This window comes from Staurois parvus, unplaced genomic scaffold (genome assembly GCF_062004578.1).
Source record: "Staurois parvus isolate SC_StPar_1 unplaced genomic scaffold, SC_StPar_1.0 ptg001687l, whole genome shotgun sequence".
Taxonomy (NCBI): domain Eukaryota; kingdom Metazoa; phylum Chordata; class Amphibia; order Anura; family Ranidae; genus Staurois; species Staurois parvus.
In genome coordinates, this window is record NW_028319483.1 from 22,481 (window position 1) to 40,791 (window position 18,311).

An 18,311-nucleotide genomic window follows, 5' to 3' on the forward strand; every position below is an offset into this window, starting at 1 on the left:
CCATGATAAAGATAAAGATGAGAATCATGAGGAAAGCTGTTCAGTTATTGATGCTTATCTTAAAAAAATTATCAAAATATAAAATATTCAAATGCCTTTTAGTTGTGTATTGATGGACATAAGCACTAAACTCAGTTCATCCGATCATTACATTCCAGTTTGCTCAGATTTTAGTTTGTTTCTTTTAAAGTAACATTTTATCTTCTCTCTTCTTCTCTAGCTTGTAGGATGACATTGGGGATGTGAAACTAACTTGTGACACCTGAAACTTCTTTAATATCCCTTTTATTCCAGAATTTAATCAATGCAGAAATTTGTGAATCCTCCGGTGATAGATTAGACCGGCATTAACTGAAAAAGTTTTGTCACATTGAGAGCATTAAAATGGCTTCTCTCCAGTGTGAATCCTCTGGTGTCTGATAAGATGTGACTTCTGTGTAAAAGCTTTATCACATTCAGAACACTGATATGACTTCTCTCCAGTGTGAACCCTCTGGTGTGCGATAAGATTTGACTTCTCAGTAAAAGCTTTATCACATTCAGAACACTGATATGGCTGCTCTCCAGTGTGAATCCTCTGGTGTCTGATAAGCTTTGACTTCTCAGTAAAAGGTTTATCACATTCAGAACACTGGTATGACTTCTCTCCAGTGTGAATCCTCTGGTGTGTGATAAGACTTGACTTCTGAGTAAAAGCTTTATCACATTCATAACACTGATATGGCGTCTCTCCAGTGTGAATCCTCTGGTGTGTGAGAAGACTTGACTTCTGAGTAAAAGCTTTATCACATTCAGAACACTGATATGGCTTCTCTCCAGTGTGGACAATCTGGTGTGTGATAAGATGTGACTTTTGTGTAAAAGCATTATCACATTCAGAACACTGATACGACTTCTCTCCAGTGTGAATCCTCTGGTGTCTGATAAGATCTGACTTCTGAGTAAAAGCTTTATCACATCCAGAACACTGATATGGCTTCTCTCCAGTGTGAATCCTCTGGTGTGTGATAAGATGTGACTTCCGAGTAAAAGCTTTATCACATTTAGAACACTGATATGACTTCTCTCCAGTGTGAAATCTTTGGTGTATTATAAGGTATCTCTTGCTTATAAAAGTTTTTCCACATTCAGAACAATGATATGGCTTCTCTCCCTTGCAAGCCTTCTGGTGTGTGATATATTTTCTCTCCATTGTAAAATCTCCAAACAAGTAGTATGAAATGACTCCTCTTATGTATACTTGGGTTGGACGTTATTGTAAAGCCATTGTCACTTCCAGAACACTGAAATTACTTTTCTCCTGCTGGATCAATGTGGAAGAGGATCCAAACCATGACTTTTAGAACACAGATATGACTTGTATCCCGTGTGAATCCTCCAGTGAGCTGCAGTAAAGACTTTCAGTCAATTAAGACAACCATGTGTTTTATTTTCCATGTGACTCAGCTGTATTCATGAAGACCAAAATGTCCTAAAACCTGGTTCATCAATCTACCTGTAGAGAAAGAAAAAAGAATTCTATATAAAGGCCTACATAAAGTTGCTTTCTATTTTTAATATTCATTACTAAATATATCTTATGAATAGAAAGAATATGTACAGCATTATCTACAGTATTTTTTTAATCAAATAGATTTTATTAAGAAAGTTTATAAGTGCGCACAGTATTCCCAACATTCAGCCCAGACAATGGAGTCATACATTCTCACGTATAGGCAGTTGTGGCACTGTTACAGATCATACAGAACAATAACTTGCTTTGTTTATGGTGTCACTTTTACCTTTTATAAACAAATGAACAGAGAAAAGAAGAAACAGCCTAGAACAATTCAGCTGTACACGGCAAGTAACTCCCCCCAGTACATACATAGATAGCTGACACTGATCAATGAGGCCCGTGTCTCCAGGATCATACCCCAAGTATGGGTCTCCAATGTAGTTGGTCTCAGAGACTCCGCTCTCTCCTGGCTCTCCTATCTATCACAGCGCTCCTTCAGTGTTACCTATAACACTACCACCTCCCCTTCACTCCCTCTCTCTGTCGGGGTTCCTCAAGGTTCTGTCGTCGGACCCCTCCTCTTCTCCATCTACACCTCCTCCCTTGGCCAATTGATAAACTCCCACGGCTTCAACTACCATCTCTATGCCGATGACACACAAATCTATCTCTCTACCCCCCACCTCACCCCCTCAGTCTCCAATCGCATCACCAGCCTACTAAGTGACATATCGGACTGGATGTCACTCAACTTCCTCAAACTCAACCTTTCCAAAACTGAGCTTCTAGTATTCCCCCCAACCCGTGCCCCCCCTCCCGACTTCTCCATCAAGATCAACAACACTTTTATTATTATTATACAGTATTTATATAGCGCCAACAGTTTGCTCAGCGCTGTACATTATAATGGGAGACAGTACACGGTGGATGAGCCTGGCTGCAGAATTCAGGATAGACTGAAGCGGGGATAGCCTGTGTTGGGGTAGGCCGGTGAGGAGGGAGTTACAGTAGTCAAGTCGTGATATAATAAGGGAGTGAATGAGTTGCTTTGTAGTTTCTGGAGTTAGGAACGTGCGTATTTTGGAGATGTTGCAGGGGTGGAGTCTGTATGAATTTGTCAGCGATTGGACCTGGGGCTGGAAAGACAGATTGGAGTCTAGAATGACACCTAATACTCTGGCTTGCGGGGTGGGACTGATGGTGATGTTGTTGGTCGTGATGAAGAGGTCAGGGGGGGCACGGGCTGGGGGGAAAACTAGGAGCTAGTTTTTGGCAAGGTTTAATTTGAGGAATTGGAGTCTGATATGTCCGGTCTGATATGTCGTTCAGAAGGCTAGTGATTCGGGCGGAGACTGGAGGGGTGAGACGGGGAGTAGAGAGGTAGATTTGAGTGTCATTGTCATAGAGATGGTAGTTGAAGCCGTGAGAGTGTATCAGTTGACCAAGGGAGGAGGTGTAGATGGAGAAGAGAAGGGGCCCGAGGACAGAACCTTGAGGGACCCCAACAGAGAGGGGGAGGTGGCAGCATTATAGGTAACACTGAAGAAGCGTTGTGATAGATAGGAAGAGAGCCAGGAGAGAGCGGAGTCTCTGAGGCCAAAAGAGTATAGTTTTTTGAGGAGGAGGGGGTGGTTGACCGTGTCGAAAGCTGCAGAGAGGTTGAGGAGTAGTAGCACTGAGTAGTGGCCATTGGCTTTGGAGGCTAGCAGGTCATTGGTGAGTTTGAGTAGGGCGGTTTTGGTGGAGTGTAGGGGACGGAAGCCAGACTGTAGGGGATCAAGGAGTTGTTGTCGGTGAGGTGGGAACTCAGGTGATTATAGACTAAGCGTTCAAGGAGTTGGGATGTAAATGGCAGCAGGAAGATGGGTCTTAAGTTGTTTAGGTCGGTGGGATCCAGGGAGGGTTTTTAAAGTATGGGAGTGATGTGCTCATGGGGGGAGGACCGGTGATAGATAAGAGGAAAGGCTACGCTCCAATCGGAATGTACATCCTGTGTATAGGCATTCCCCATGCATTGTTCTGTGGGAGGGGATTGACCTTATTCATGAGGGGGGCGTGTGTCTGCTTGTAAATAAAAATCGGAGGCTGGGGTTGGATCTGCCTCTATGTGAATTCCAACAGCAACCTGAGAGTGTCGCCTGATCATTCCTGGGTAACCGAAACTCTATTTCCCCACATCTCAAGATAGCTAACCCAGTTGGAGGGGCAGGAATCATGGAGTTTAGCTGCAGTCATGGTAAGCGAGATTCGCACAGCTTTATGGGGGATTTCTACGCATCCAACTGCGAGTACTCACGGTAAGGAGAAATTCATTCAAAGCAAATTTCCAAGACAATAGAAATCCAACAGACCCAACAGTCATGACATGCATGCTGCTGATTCTGTGTCATTGAATCACTCATTGAAAGGGGCGTGTTCAATATAATAGCAGTGTGGAGTTCTATTAGTGAGGTCATTCATTCTTTGATAAACAGGTGGCAATTATTGCCCTTATTTAAGGAAGGAAGGCAGCAAATGTTGGACATGCTGGTTACAGTGCATTTCTCTCTGAAATTCTGAGGAAAATGGGTCGTTCCAGACATTGTTCAGAAGAACAGCGTACCTTGATTAAAAAGTTGATTGGAGAGGGGAAAACATAAAGAAGTGCAGAAAATGATCGGCTGCTCAGCTAAAATGATCACAAATGCTTTAAAATGGCAACCAAAACCTGAAAGACGCGGAAGAAAATGAAAAACTACCATTGGAATGGATAGAAGAATAGGCAAAATGGCACGGACTCAGCCAACAATCAGCTCCAGGAAGATGAAAGAAGGTGTGACGTTCCCTGTGAGGACTGTTACAATTAGAAGACGCCTATGTGAAGCCAAGCTATCTGCAAGAAGTCCCCGCAAAGTCCCACTGTTGGGAAAAAAACGTGATGAAGAGGTTACAATCTGCCAAAGAGCACATTGACCGGCCTAAAGAGAAATGGGGCAACATTTTGTGGACTGATGAAAGTAAGATTGTTCTTTTTGGGTCTAGTGGCCGGAGACAGTTTGTCAGACGACCCCCAAACACTGAATTCAAGCCACAGTACACTGTGAAGACCGTGAAGCATGGTGGTGCAAGCATCATGATATGGGGATGTTTCTCATACTACGGTGTTGGGCCTATTCATCGCATACCAGGGATCATGGATCAGTTTGATGACATCAGAATACTTGAAGAGGTCATGCTGCCTTATGCTGAAGAGGAAATGCCCTTGAAATGGGTGTTCCAACAAGACAATGACCCCAAACACACCAGTAAACGTGCAACATTTTGGTTCCAGACCAACAAGATGGACGTTATGGAGTGGCCAGCCCAATCCCCGGATCTTCATCCAATAGAAAACTTGTGGGGTGACATCAAAAATGCAGTTTCTGAGGCAAAACCAAGAAATAGAGAAGAACTGTGGAATGTGGTCCAATCATCCTGGGCTGGAATACCTGATCACAGGGGCCAGAAGTTGGGTGACTCCATGCAACACAGATGTACAGCAGTTCTCAGAAACAGTGCGACTACAACCAAATATTCATGAAGTCATTCAAAGGAAAGCAAAATCTTCAAACATTTCTCAGTTTATGTATTTTTATATAGGAACAACACAAATTTGATGTATTTTTCTTCATGTTGTGATTTGGAATAGAATGTGTCGTGTTCCCAATGCATTTGTGTGGATGGAAATAAAAGCTATTAGAAGGATTTTCAGCTTTAGTCACTTTTTCTAACACACTGCTATTATTTTGAACACAACTGTATATGGTATGAAGTGTAAGGTGGTGGAGCTGGTAGCTGTGTATATAAAGGTGGAAATCAAACCTCTGACATGGGGGTCACATTTACATATGTTATGTGACAGTAGGCAGGTGAAATCACCTGGTTGCGTCCTGGATGGAAGATACATTTGTCCAAGGTTTAAACTATATGGCAGGGGTGGCTAACCTGTGGCTCTCCAGCTGTTGTGGAACTACATTTCCCATGAGGCATTGCAAAGATGGGAAGTTACTGACTTGCAGAGGCATGATGGAACTTGTAGTCCTGCAGCAGCTGGAGAGCCGCAGGTTGGCCACCCCTGCTATATGGGGATTTGTTCCATTAGGGGGGGAAGTGCTGAGTCCTTCAGCACTGAGGTAATGAGCCCAGCTGAAGATAGTGGGCTCATTAAGGCCTTTATAAAACTTCCCAGCCTGCTTAGTGAGTTGCTCCATCCTGGAACCAGATCTGTGCCTGAACTGACTGGGGACAACATCCTATCTGTGTGCAGTGAGACAAAAGCCTGTGCGGCTAAGCCTCCAACTAACAGGGGCTAGGTATAGCATCAGGCTATACCTGCTGGATAGCTAGGGAAGCTATGTTGAACAGTAAGTATCCAAGTTGGCCAGGATTTGATGTTATTTTTTTTTACGTTTATCTGTAAATATTGTAAATAAACTGCACCTTTTTGTTTTTTTCACCTCCACTGTTGTGCTGTGCCTGTGTTTTGTGTTGTGCACCCATCCAGGGGGTCACACACACCTGCTGCCGAGCGAACCCCGTTACAGTGTTCAAACCTTGTCATGTCTAGGAGGGAGGGGGTTGGTGTGTAAGTGGGAGGAACAAAAGTGATTGACCTGAAGATATCTAAAAAGTTCAGGTCTAGATATTGTGTGAGTCACATAGGGTTTGGAAGGGTATAAAGGAGTCTGGTGCTGTGAAATTGTAAGTTTGAACTAGACTAGCTCTAGGACAAGCATGAAAAGAAGATGGAGGCATCCATGCCGGATAAAAGCCTGGAATGAGGAGGTATGCCATGAGTGGGTTATGGGGTGACTGTAAGGTGTATCAGAACTTTAGGTTGTCCCAGATAGATAGATAGTGTGACGGAGCGTAGGCAGGACAGAACACACAGAGTAGATGTTATGAACCACCTAGCAGGGCCTCTAGCAGTCCACAGGACAGGATTCCCCAGGGCGCGGAGTCTAAGCCCCAGTCTGCTTGTTCACCAGAGCCCCTGATGGTGGGGATGGGCTTGGAGCAGACAAGGACCAGGTCGCGACCCCTGAGTACCCCCGTCCATGGCAGAGGGACCCGCCAGAGGTATATGCAGGTAGAGAGCCTGATGTGAAGAGGTGGAAGACTGGATCCGAGCGGATGGATAGCAGAGTAGTAAGCGTGGTCAACGAGCCGGGTCAGTAACAGTGGGATCAGCGTAGTACAAGGCGGCAGGCAGAAGAATAGTCAGGTCACTTGCAGGGGTCGGCAGCAGGAGTTCAGATCAGGTATGGAATATGCAGAAGAGAGGTCAGACTAGCCAGGGGATCAGAGCAGGAGAAGTCAGCGGAGGTCAGGTTCAGGCAGGGTCAGCAACAAATCTTAGGAACACAGGAACATGGAGAAAAGACCATACGGCAATGGGTGTCAGTGCAGGGCAGGTTTAAATAGTGCGCCCTGCCCTGCTATTGGTGCCGGCGAGCAGCCGCAATCGCGAGTGCGCATGCGCGGCCGCCGCCGTACAGGTCTCAGAGTCCGTCATATTGAATGGATCGGTGCTCCGCGCATGCGCGGCGTCACTTGCCGCCGCGATCCCTGACATTGCCCCCCCCTACGGGCATCCTCCGGATGCCCAACCGATCTCTCCTCCGTGGGTGTTTACGATAGAACTCCCGAACCAGTCTAGGGGCATGGACATTTTGGGCCGGTTCCCACAAATTCTCTTCAGGGCCATAGCCCTTCCACTTAATTAGGAACTGTGTCTGACCGCCTCTTTTCCTGCAATCGATGATTGCCTCAACCTCAAATTCTTCCTGTTCGTTAATGGTTATAGGCTCTGGAGGCCTGGACCTTCGGTCCGGGAAGGGATCTGGCGTTGCTGGCTTCAGTAACGACACATGAAACACTGGGTGAATCTTGAAGTTTCCTGGGAGTGCCAGCTCGTATGCCACCTCATTGATCCTCCGTTTCACCCGGAATGGGCCCATAAATTTTGGTCCCAACTTTTTTGAGGGGCAAGACATCCTCAAATTGGTAGTAGCTAGCCAGACCTGGTCTCCTGGTTGCAAGCTTAATTGTCAGGAATGGACTCAGCACTGGTGGTGGGACTCATCTGCCGTGTGGGCTGCAGTACCAGAGCTGACCAGCGGGTGCTCTCAGCAGCCAGAAGCTCACACGTGCAATCAGCCAAACCTGGGGCTGATTGCAGAAAGGTGCATTTAAGGCATGACCAGGCCTGTGATCTGGGCCTTGGTGTATGTTTTCCCATGAGCCCCTGTATCCTGTTCCTAGTTCCTGTGAGAAGATACCTTGTTGCCGACCCTGCCTGATCCTGATTCCTGTTGACCGTCTCCTGTTCTGACTACTGGCTCATCCCTGACCATCCTTCTGCCTGATCCTCTGTACTGCGCTGCCCGTGAGTTACTGAACCCGGCTTGTGACCTTGACCATTCTCTGCCTGCTCCTTTGGTACCTTGCTGCCCGCACGTTGCTGACTTGGCCCATCTGACCACGCTAACTACTCTGCCATCCATCCATCCTGCACGGATCCAGCCGTACCTGCACATACCTCTGGCGGATCCCTCTACCACTAGCAGGTGTACTCAGGGGCCGCGACCTGGTTCCTGTCTGCTCCAAGTCCATCCCCACCATCAGGGGCCCTGGTGAATAAGCAGACTGGGACTTAGACTCCGCGCCCTGGGGAATCCTGTCCTGGGGACCACTAGAGGTACCACCAAACGGTTATTACAGAACCCTACGGCCGGCCTGACCGTTCCACCTCTCCAGCCCTGTCTACACCTGTGTTCCTGCACCTACTAAGATTAGTGGAAGGTTGGTTTGTTCACTGTGCGTTTATATATATATATATATATATATATATATATATATATATATATATATATATATATATATATATATATATATATATATCTGGGTGGCTAATAGTAAACTGTATTATTATACTATACCTGAAACCTGCATTTCCCTGTGTCAGTCCACACCTTTCTGGTCATTCCTAGATTCCTGACATCACACCAAGGCCTATCCTGACCAGAAGTGGCTGCACAGGGAAGCCATCTTGACTTGTTGTGAAGGATGCATCCTGATGAGGTTGTGTATTTGTCTATGCTAGTCTTTGATGACAGAGAATATGCCTATCAGACTCTGCGGGAGTATACCAGGGATCAGCTGCTAGAGTGCATACGGGTCGCTCATTCCCTAGTAGATCAGGTCCTAAAGCTCTCTGAGGTGCAACCATTGATTCAGGCTTGTGTTGAGTTGGCTTCATCTAGTACCCCTGAAAGCAGGGATGAATTCCTTCCTCCATTCAGGGTGAGTCAAATAATATCACTGGTATGGTTGTTGGAGGATGATCCGGATTGCTTCTTGGAGCATTATTCAGCATGTTCACCACATGTGCTAAAGAAGTGTATAAACGCAGTGCAATCTTCGACCAGACAGGCCTTGTGTAAGCTGAGCGTTGTCCAACCCTTACTGCAGACATGGTCAGACTTGTTACAGCTAGCCTCAGTCTGCTTGCAACAAACCAGTCCTGCTTCTCATCATTCCTCTGTTCAAAGCTCTCTCCCTGCATTCCTGACAGCGCCCCCGGTGACAGCCCAGTATGCCCTGCTGTCTGCCACATGTCAGTCCCCTGCTCCCACTCGCTGTACCATCCTGCCAGTATCGAAACCGGTCAGCCTGTCGTCTGAGAACCCGCCTTCCGTGGTTCAGCCAGTTGACTCGGTGCCCACTGTCGTGCCAGTTGACTCGGTGCCCGCTGTTGAGCCGGATGACTTGATGCCTGATGATTCGGTGCCCGCTGTCATGCCAGTTGACTCGGTGCCCGCTGTTGAGCTTGGTGACCCGGTACCCACGGTTCTGTTAGATGGCTCGGTGCCCAGTGACTTGGTGCCCGCTGTCGTGCCAGTTGACTCGGTGCCAGTTGACTCGGTGCCCGCTGTCGAGCCAGATGACTTGATGCCTGATGATTCGGTGCCCGCTGTCGTGCCAGTTGACTCGGTGCCCACTGTCGAGCCAGATGACTTGATGCCTGATGATTCGGTGCCTGTCGTGCCCGTTGACTTGGTGCCCGCTGTTGACCTGGATGACTTGATGCCCGTGACTCGGTGCCAGTTGACTCGGTGCACGCTGTCGTGCCAGATGACTTGATGCCTGATGATTCAGTGCCCGCTGTCGTGCCAGTTGACTTGGTGCCCACTGTCGTACCAGTTGACTCGGTGCCAGTTGACTCGGTGCCCACTGTCGTGCCAGTTGACTCGATGCCCGCTGTCGTGCCAGTTGACTCGGTGCCAGTTGACTCAGTGCCCACTGTCGTGCCAGTTGACTCGGTGCCAGTTGACTCGGTGCCCACTGTCGTGCCAGTTGACTCGGTGCCCGCTGTTGAGCCGGATGACTTGATGCCTGATGATTCGGTGCCCGCTGTCATGCCAGTTGACTCGGTGCCCGCTGTTGAGCTTGGTGACCCGGTACCCACGGTTCTGTTAGATGGCTCGGTGCCCAGTGACTTGGTGCCCGCTGTCGTGCCAGTTGACTCGGTGCCAGTTGACTCGGTGCCCGCTGTCGAGCCAGATGACTTGATGCCTGATGATTCGGTGCCCGCTGTCATGCCAGTTGACTCGGTGCCCGCTGTTGAGCTTGGTGACCCGGTACCCACGGTTCTGTTAGATGGCTCGGTGCCCAGTGACTCGGTGCCCGCTGTCGTGCCAGTTGACTCGGTGCCAGTTGACTCGGTGCCAGTTGACTCGGTGCCCGCTGTTGAGCCAGATGACTTGATGCCTGATGATTCGGTGCCCGCTGTCGTGCCAGTTGACTCGGTGCCCGCTGTCGAGCCAGATGACCTGATGCCTGAGGACCCAATGCCCGCTGTTGAGCCACATGACCCGATGCCTGATGACTCGGTGCCTGCTGTCATGCAAGTTGACTTGGTGCCCGCTGTCGAGCTTGGTGACCCGGTACCCGCGGTTCTGCTAGATGGTTCGGTGCCCACTGACATGCCCGGTGACTCGGTGCCCGCTGACTTGCCAGGTGACTCTGTGCCCGCGGTTCTGCTAGATGGCTCGGTGCCTGCTGACATGCCCGGTGACTCGGTGCCCGCTGACTTGCCAGGTGACTCTGTGCCCGCGGTTCTGCATTTGTCAGCTTTCGCATACAGCCCATGTTGGCGTAAACGTTCCAACACTTTTCTGACATGACCCCTATGGTCTTCCAGAGAAGGGGAAAAGATCAAGATGTCATCCAAGTATACTACCACAAAAACATCCAGATAATCTCGGAATATGTCATTGATGAAATGCTGAAATGTGGCTGGGGCATTGCACAATCCGAAGGGCATGACAAGATATTCGAAGTGCCCGAATCTTGTGCGGAATGCAGTCTTCCACTCGTCCCCCTCTCTTATGCGCACCAAGTTATATGCGCCCCTCAAATCTAGCTTGGTAAATATGGCTGCCGTCTTTAACCTTTGGAACAGCTCTGTGACCAAAGGGAGGCGGTAACGATTCTTAACCGTAATCCTGTTCAAGTCACGGTAGTCAATACAGGGTCTGAGGGACTTATCTTTTTTTTCGACAAAGAAGATTCCCGCCCTGGCCGGTGACGTGGAGGCACGGATAAACCCCTTCTCGAGGTTCTCATCAATGTACTCTTTGAGTACCTCCAACTCTCGCTCTGATAGGGGGAAAATCCGTCCAAACGGAATCTCGGATCTGGGTCAGTCATAGGCCCGATGTGGAGGGAGAGTGTCAGCACCTCGCTTACTAAAAACGTCTAAGTAGTCGTGGTAGGCCGGGGGAATGATCTGGATAAGCTCGGTGTCCCCGTTGATACAGAAAAGCGACTGGGGAACCACAGAGGGGAACTGGACAGACCCCGTCTTCCAACCAATTTGGGGATTGTGTGTCTGCAACCACGGGAGTCCCAGGATAACTGGAAACAGAGGGGATGAAATAGCATCCAAACGAAGGAGCTCCCGGTGATGGTTACCCACTGTGGTACGGATAAGTGGGGTCTCCCGGTCCACCAGCCCTGACTTAATACGTGACCTATCTGCTAAAAAGATATTAAGCCCATGTTCCCTGGTCTGGAGAGGAATATTCTGTTGGGTGGCAAAATCTAATTTAATAAAGCAACTACAAGCCCCGGAATCGATAATTGATGTTGCTGACACAGTTCTCCCTGGGAGTTGAAAAGACACGGGTATGGCTAAATAATTGGTGTGATTACTACATTTAGAGGAAACAGTAGAGAAAATGGAAGTGCACTTACCCCATTTCGCTGGGCAAGAACGCACTACATGACCAGTTTCCCCACAGTATAGACAGAGGTTGTTCTCCCATCGTCTCTGGTGTTCCTCCAATGATAGTGATGGCCGTGCCCGTCCGAGTTGCCTAGGCATTGGTGTTCCCCCAGGATCCAAGTTCGAGCCTCTTCCTGGCAGGGTTTGGACTGGAGTGCGGGCTAGTACCCATGGGGGTCCTGGTTCTGGGCTTGACCTCTCTAACCTGCGTTCCCGCAGTCTGCGGTCGATCTGTATGGCCAGGGTGATGAGATCTTCCAGAGAGTCAGGCGGGCCCACCCTGGCTAACTCATCTTTAAGTGCTTCAGACAGACCCATGCGGAACTGGTGGCGTAATGCGGCATCATTCCACCGGGTGTCCCCCATCCAGCGTCTGAATTCAGCTGCATATTCCTCTACTGCCCGGTGGCCCTGCCAGAGAGAATACAGAGCTGATTCCGCGGATGATGCCCACTGCGGATTGTCATAGAGGACTGCCATCGTGTTGAAAAAGTCAGTCACGGACCCTAGGTGGGGGTCGTGGGTCTCCATCAGCCGGTGGGCCCAGCCCTGGGGCTGATCCAGGAGTAAGGAAATGATGAAACCCACCTTCACTGCTTCAGAAGAAAATGTCCGGGGCTGCAAGCTAAAGTACAACTGGCAGGCGTTCTGGAAGGCCCTGAATTATGTTTGATCCCCGCTGAAGCGTTCCGGCACGTGAGGCTCCGGTCGAGGCAACGTGACTACTGCTCGGCTGGGAGGTTCTGAGGGTTCTCCTGCTGCAGTGGCAGAACCCAAGAATTGGGGTGGAGCCTCTGGTGCGGACAATGTCTGAATCCGGCCATCGATGTGTGTGTAACCCTCCTGCAGCGATTGAACGGCTTGGGTTAGTGTCGCCAAATGCTGGCATATGTCTTCCAGTGGGGATGGTCCTCTTCCAGGCTCCGTCATGGCCGTATGGTTCTGTTATGAACCACCTAGCGGGGCCTCTAGCAGTCCACAGGACAGGATTCCCCAGGGCGCGGAGTCTAAGCCCCAGTCTGCTTGTTCACCAGAGCCCCTGATGGTGGGGATGGGCTTGGAGCAGACAAGGACCAGGTCACGACCCCTGAGTACCCCTGTCCGTGGCAGAGGGACCCGCCAGAGGTATATGCAGGTAGAGAGCCTGATGTGAAGAGGTGGAAGACTGGATCCGAGCGGATGGATGGATGGCAGAGTAGTAAGCGTGGTCAATGAGCCGGGTCAGTATCAGTGGGATCAGCGTAGTACAAGGCAGCAGGCAGAAGAATAGTCAGGTCACTTGCAGGGGTCGGCAGCAGGAGTTCAGATCAGGTATGGAATATGCAGAAGAGAGGTCAGACTAGCCAAGGGATCAGAGCAGGAGAAGTCAGCGGAGGTTAGGTTCAGGCAGGGTCAGCAACAAATCTTAGGATCACAGAACACAAGAACATGGAGAAAAGACCATACGGCAATGGGTATCAGTGCAGGGCAGATTTAAATAGTGTGCCCTGCCCTGCTATTGGTGCCGGGCAAACGGCCGCAATCGCGAGTGCGCATGCGCGGCCGCTGGCGTACAGGTCTCAGAGTCCGTCAGATCGAATGGATCGGTGCTCCGCGCATGCGCGGAGTCACTTGCCGCCGCGATCCCTGACAGTAGATGGCAAACGCACAAAGCTTTATTGAGACAAACACCGAATAGGGGAGTTCACAGGGAGGGTGAATACGCCAGTCCAGGATGACACGGAAGGACCAACACACTTAAAGTCCAGCACCGAGAGCCAAAGGAGAGTCTCTGTAGCAAGTAAAGTCTTCCCCAGCTCTGGGAGAAGGGGGGTCCTAGGCAGCCTTGGGTCTCTGCCAAGCCTGGCCACAAAAGGTCCCGGCCACAGCTCTCGGGCTCCTCCCATCAGCTACCCAGCGGTGAATACCTTGGGAGCTCTGCATTAGCTTCTTAAAACTGGTCGGACCCCCCTAGTCACCTAGGCAACCGGGGGGGGGGGGCCCCAGAGCTAGGGTGGCTCAAGCTTGCCTTAGGAATTTGTTTCATATTTGCAGGAAGGGGGGGAGGGGCATGGATGAGAGACGGCAGAGAGCAGGGACAGAGAAGGGGCTGAGAAGTAGGGGGGGAGGGCAGCTGTGACAGGTAGTGTTGAGTAATTAGGTCTTGCAGTGAGCGATGGTCTCTGGAGTGTAGCCATAGTAAATTGGCAACTGATAAGGGGTCAAAATCTGCTGACTCTATAGCGACCCACGGGGGGGGGGGGTCACTTTTACTGTGTGATATTTAGGGAGTTGAGCAAGATGTGCAGCTTGGAAATATTTTGCAAAGTTCAGAAGCCCCAGACCACTCTAACTTTCGGTGAGGTACGGATGGACCTGGGCAGATGCAGTTTAATAGTGCCCCATACATAAGTGGTGGCGCGACACTAATATGCAGAGGAAACAAAAAAGGTATATATATGGGTAGGACCCAATAAAGGTATAATATTTTGGGCAGAATTGTCATTTTTTACAATCATGATACAACCCATCCATGAGAGGGGTAGTCTGGACCAGGATGTCATAAGATTGGTAAGGTGTGTTAACATAGGAGGGTAGTTAGCAGAATATAGAATATTGAGGTCTGCCATCAGCTTGGGTCCTAAATCAGGAATATATTGACTGGACCAAGAGAAGGGTGGAGGACGTTGTAGTTGTGACACAGTTAAGGAGGGTAGAGAGATATGAAGAGCTGTAGACTTTTTGGGATTCACAACCAGGTTCGAAGTCAATGCAAATTGGTCCAGGCATTGGAGAAGGTTGGGTGCTGAGATGAAAGGAGAAGACATGAAGAGGAGATTGTCATCAGAGAAAAGCATAACTTATGATGATGACCGCCAAGTTCTAATCCTTTAATATTTGTGTTAGTTCTTATCAGCTGTGCTAAAGGTTCATTCGCTAGAAAAGAAGGGGGCGGGCAAAGGGCAGCCTTGCCTCATTCCCCTTTGTATGGAAAAAAAGTCTGACTTGTAACCCACGTACCTCAAGTAAGCCCTTGGGGAGGTGTAAAGGGGTGATATCCATTGGAGTCAAAGGCTTTTTTTATGTCTAAGGAAAGGAAACAGCCGGGTATGCGGCGTATGCAAGCTGCATGTTCTAGCAAAATCACTCTGTGGTCTCGGCTTGGCAGAGGGGGGTTAAAACCCATCTGATCCTTGTGTATCAAGGTGCCTATGATGGAGTTCAGCCATGCAGATAGGATTTTTCTAGGATTTTAACATCCAAGTTAAGAAGGGAGATTGGTGTGTAATTAACCACTTGCCTACCAGGCACTTATACCCCCTTATTTACCAGGCCAATTTTCAGCTTTCAGCGCTGTCACACTTTGATTGACAATTGCGCGGTCATGCAACATTGTACCCATATGAAATTTTGATAATTTTTTTCTCACAAATAGAGCTTTCTTTTGGTGGTATTTAATCGCCACTGGGCGCTTTACTTTTTGCACTATAAATAAAAAATTGCAAAAAATTTGAAAAAAAAAAAAAAAGTTTCTTTGTTTCTATTATAAAATTTTTCAAACAGGTATTTTTTCTCCTTCACTGATGTGCGTTGATGAGGCATCACTGATGGGCACTGATAGGCGCACTAAAGGGCACTGATAGGCAGTACTAATGAGGTGGCACGGATAGGCGGCACTGATAGGCAGCACTAATGAGGTGTCACAGATAGGCGGCACTAATATGCAGCACTGATAGGCGGCATTGATAGGTGACACTGATGATGGGTACTGATAGACGGCACTGACTGGCATCATTGCTGGGCACTGACTGGCGGCACTGACTGGCACAACCCCTGGGCACTGACTGGTGGCACTGACTGGCAGCACTGCTGGGCTGCACTGGTGGGCCGCACTGGTGGGTGGGCACAGGTGGGTGGCACTGGTGGGCACAGGTGGGTGGCACTGGTGGGCGCAGGTGGGTGGCACTGGTGGATGGGCACAGGTGGGTGGCACTGCTGGGCACAGGTAGGTGGCACTTCTGGGCACAGGTGACACTGCAGAGTGGCACAGGTGGGTGCACTGCTGGGCACAGGTGGGTGATCTGCTGGGCACAGGTGGGCGGAGCTAGTGGGCGCACTGCTGGGCACAGGTGGGCGGAACTTGCGGGTGGCACTGCTGGGCACCGGTCACCAGGGCACTGATCATCAGTGCCCTGATGATCGGTGCCGATCCCCGCTTTGACAACTGCCGGTTCTCGGCAGTACTTTCCTCACGATCTGACAGCGTGAGGAAAGTGCAGCCGAGAACCGGCACTTGCATTTCCCTCTGATCAGCGTGTCATTGGACACCGCTGATCACGTGGTAAAAGGCCGCTGTGAGTGGCCTTTTACCACATCACGTGATCAGCTGTGTCCGTAGGACACAGCGATCACGGAGATCGCCGGGTGCGCGCCCCCTGGGGCGCGCAGGAGAGCGCGTTCTGGGCGGACGTCATATGACGTCCACCCAGAACTGGCCGGCCGCAGTGTAGCCGTCATTCGGCTATCTGCGGTCGGCTACTAGTTAAGCCATGTGGTGTGATCTGATTGGGGTTCAGGTAGCATAGAAATGATTGCTGTTAGGGAGTCTGAGCAGAAAGAATAACCTTTGAGTAAGGCATTAAATGCATTAACCAATAAAGGTGGAAGGAGGTTAGTAAATATTTGGAATATAGGGCTGTAAGCTGTCTGGGCCAGGCCGATTATTAGACTTTAGGGACTTGATGGAGTTCAGGACCTCAAGTTCTGTAATAGGTGTTTCCAGGGAAGAACACTGAGAAGCTGAGAGTGTTGGTAGAGATAGGCTTGAGAAAAGTCCAGTGGCCTGCGATTCATCATAGGAGCCGGTCTCAGAGTATAATTCTGCTAGATGTTTGAGGAAGACCTGTAATATTTTATTAGGATGGCTGGTGTGTGAAGTTTTTGTAATCTTTAAATGGACAAGTCTGTGTGTGTGGTCTGAGGTTCGCAGTCCCAGGGCTAGAAAAGTGTCAGGTTTGTTTGGGTTCATATAATGTTCATGCCTGGATTGGCGTAGAACTTTTTCATCTGATTCTGTCAAGAAAAAATCTATTTCTAGCCTGGTCTTGTCCAGGACAATCTATGAGAAGGGGAGGGGTCTGATAGGAAGGCTTTGTTGGCCTGATGAAATGAGGTTTCTAAGCGGTGATGGATTGCTCGCTGTCCATTCTTGAGATGTGAGGCTTGGCTGATACAGGCTCCTCTAATTACAGACTTATGGACTTCCCAAAAGGTCAGGAGAGAGATGTCATCAGTTGTGTTATGTGTCAGGTATTCTTTGATGGCTAGTTCAATGTCCAGTCTGTGGGATGGGTGGGCCATTTAGACTCCATGTACTGCTAGTTTGTTGGGGTACTAAGGAGGAGAGGGTCAAGAGGACAGCTTTGTGACCAGTTCAGGGGTAAGGTATGATGGTTCAGGATAGGAGGGCTGGGGACATACCTCTAGTCAGAAATATATGGTCAATGTGGGAGAAAGTTTTATGTGGATATGAGTAGTATGTATAGTGTCTTCTAGCTGGGTTAGCTTCTTGCCATGTGTCTATGAGAGAGCGTTGTTGGAGTTGTTGCAGGAAGGAGGATGTGGATGGATAAGAGGTTATGGGGGATTTGTCTAGAAAGGGATAAACTAGCTGGCTTAAATTGCCACATAGGGAATCTATTACTTGTAGCAAATGGGAGTTAGGACTGCAATTGGGGCATAGTATGAAGTATAGTGACCTCTGAGTCAAGGTGACCCATTAGAAAATATAATGGCTCTCTGGGTCCCAGATCCCTGCCTTGGGTGTAAAGGGAGTAGAGCAGTGGAAAGCTTTGAGTACACCTGTGTGTTTAGTTGCGGCAGAAGCCATATAAACCTGTGGGTAGGAAGAGCTGAGATATTTCGGCATTTGGCTAGCAGTGAAATGAGTCTCCTGCAGGCACACCACATGTGCTTTGGCATGGGCAAAGGATTTGAAGGCCTTAATTTTTTTATTACCCGAACATTCAGGGTAAGTATATTTATTGGAGCCATGATAAAGGACAGATGCATAGCTGATTGTAGGTGTCGCATCATGGTGACATCATCACCCCTGGGACAGGAATAAGAGAAAGAAAGGAGGAGAGAAGTGGGGGAAGCAAGGTTAGTAAAGAGAGAGAAATGTCTGACAAAACAGGTCAGGAGGCCAAAAGGCCATGATGTGAAAACAGGTAGGTTGTCCATCTGTCTATGTCACTGGGATATAAATGGATGGAAAACAAAAGTCCTGGGCAGGCCCAACTCGGGCTACCAAGGAAAATGTGGGGGGAGCAGTGAACATCTTCAGAAGCCACAGAGGCCAAAAACAAGATATTAAACATCTGTTTGGTAGAGGAGTCAGGCCAAGGATAGACTATTGGGAATAAGATGTCAGCCTGCAGATATAAGCAGTTGGAAAGTGTATGCATTGTTCAAAGAGGCTATGCTTGGCTGGGTATCATGGGCATTAAACAGCATTAGACCACA

The 18,311-nt window shown here is 49.1% G+C and overlaps 1 protein-coding gene across 1 annotated transcript; it reads right to left on the reverse strand.

Annotated features, from left to right (window-relative positions):
• Positions 1–269: 269 nt before the first annotated feature.
• Positions 270–1,463, reverse strand: LOC149434753 (uncharacterized). Its single transcript, XM_089663435.1, has one exon. It carries the CDS (start codon positions 1,190–1,192, stop codon positions 380–382), a length of 813 nt encoding a protein of 270 aa, XP_089519561.1. The 5' UTR covers positions 1,193–1,463; the 3' UTR covers positions 270–379.
• Between the last annotated feature and the right edge of the window lie 16,848 nt (positions 1,464–18,311).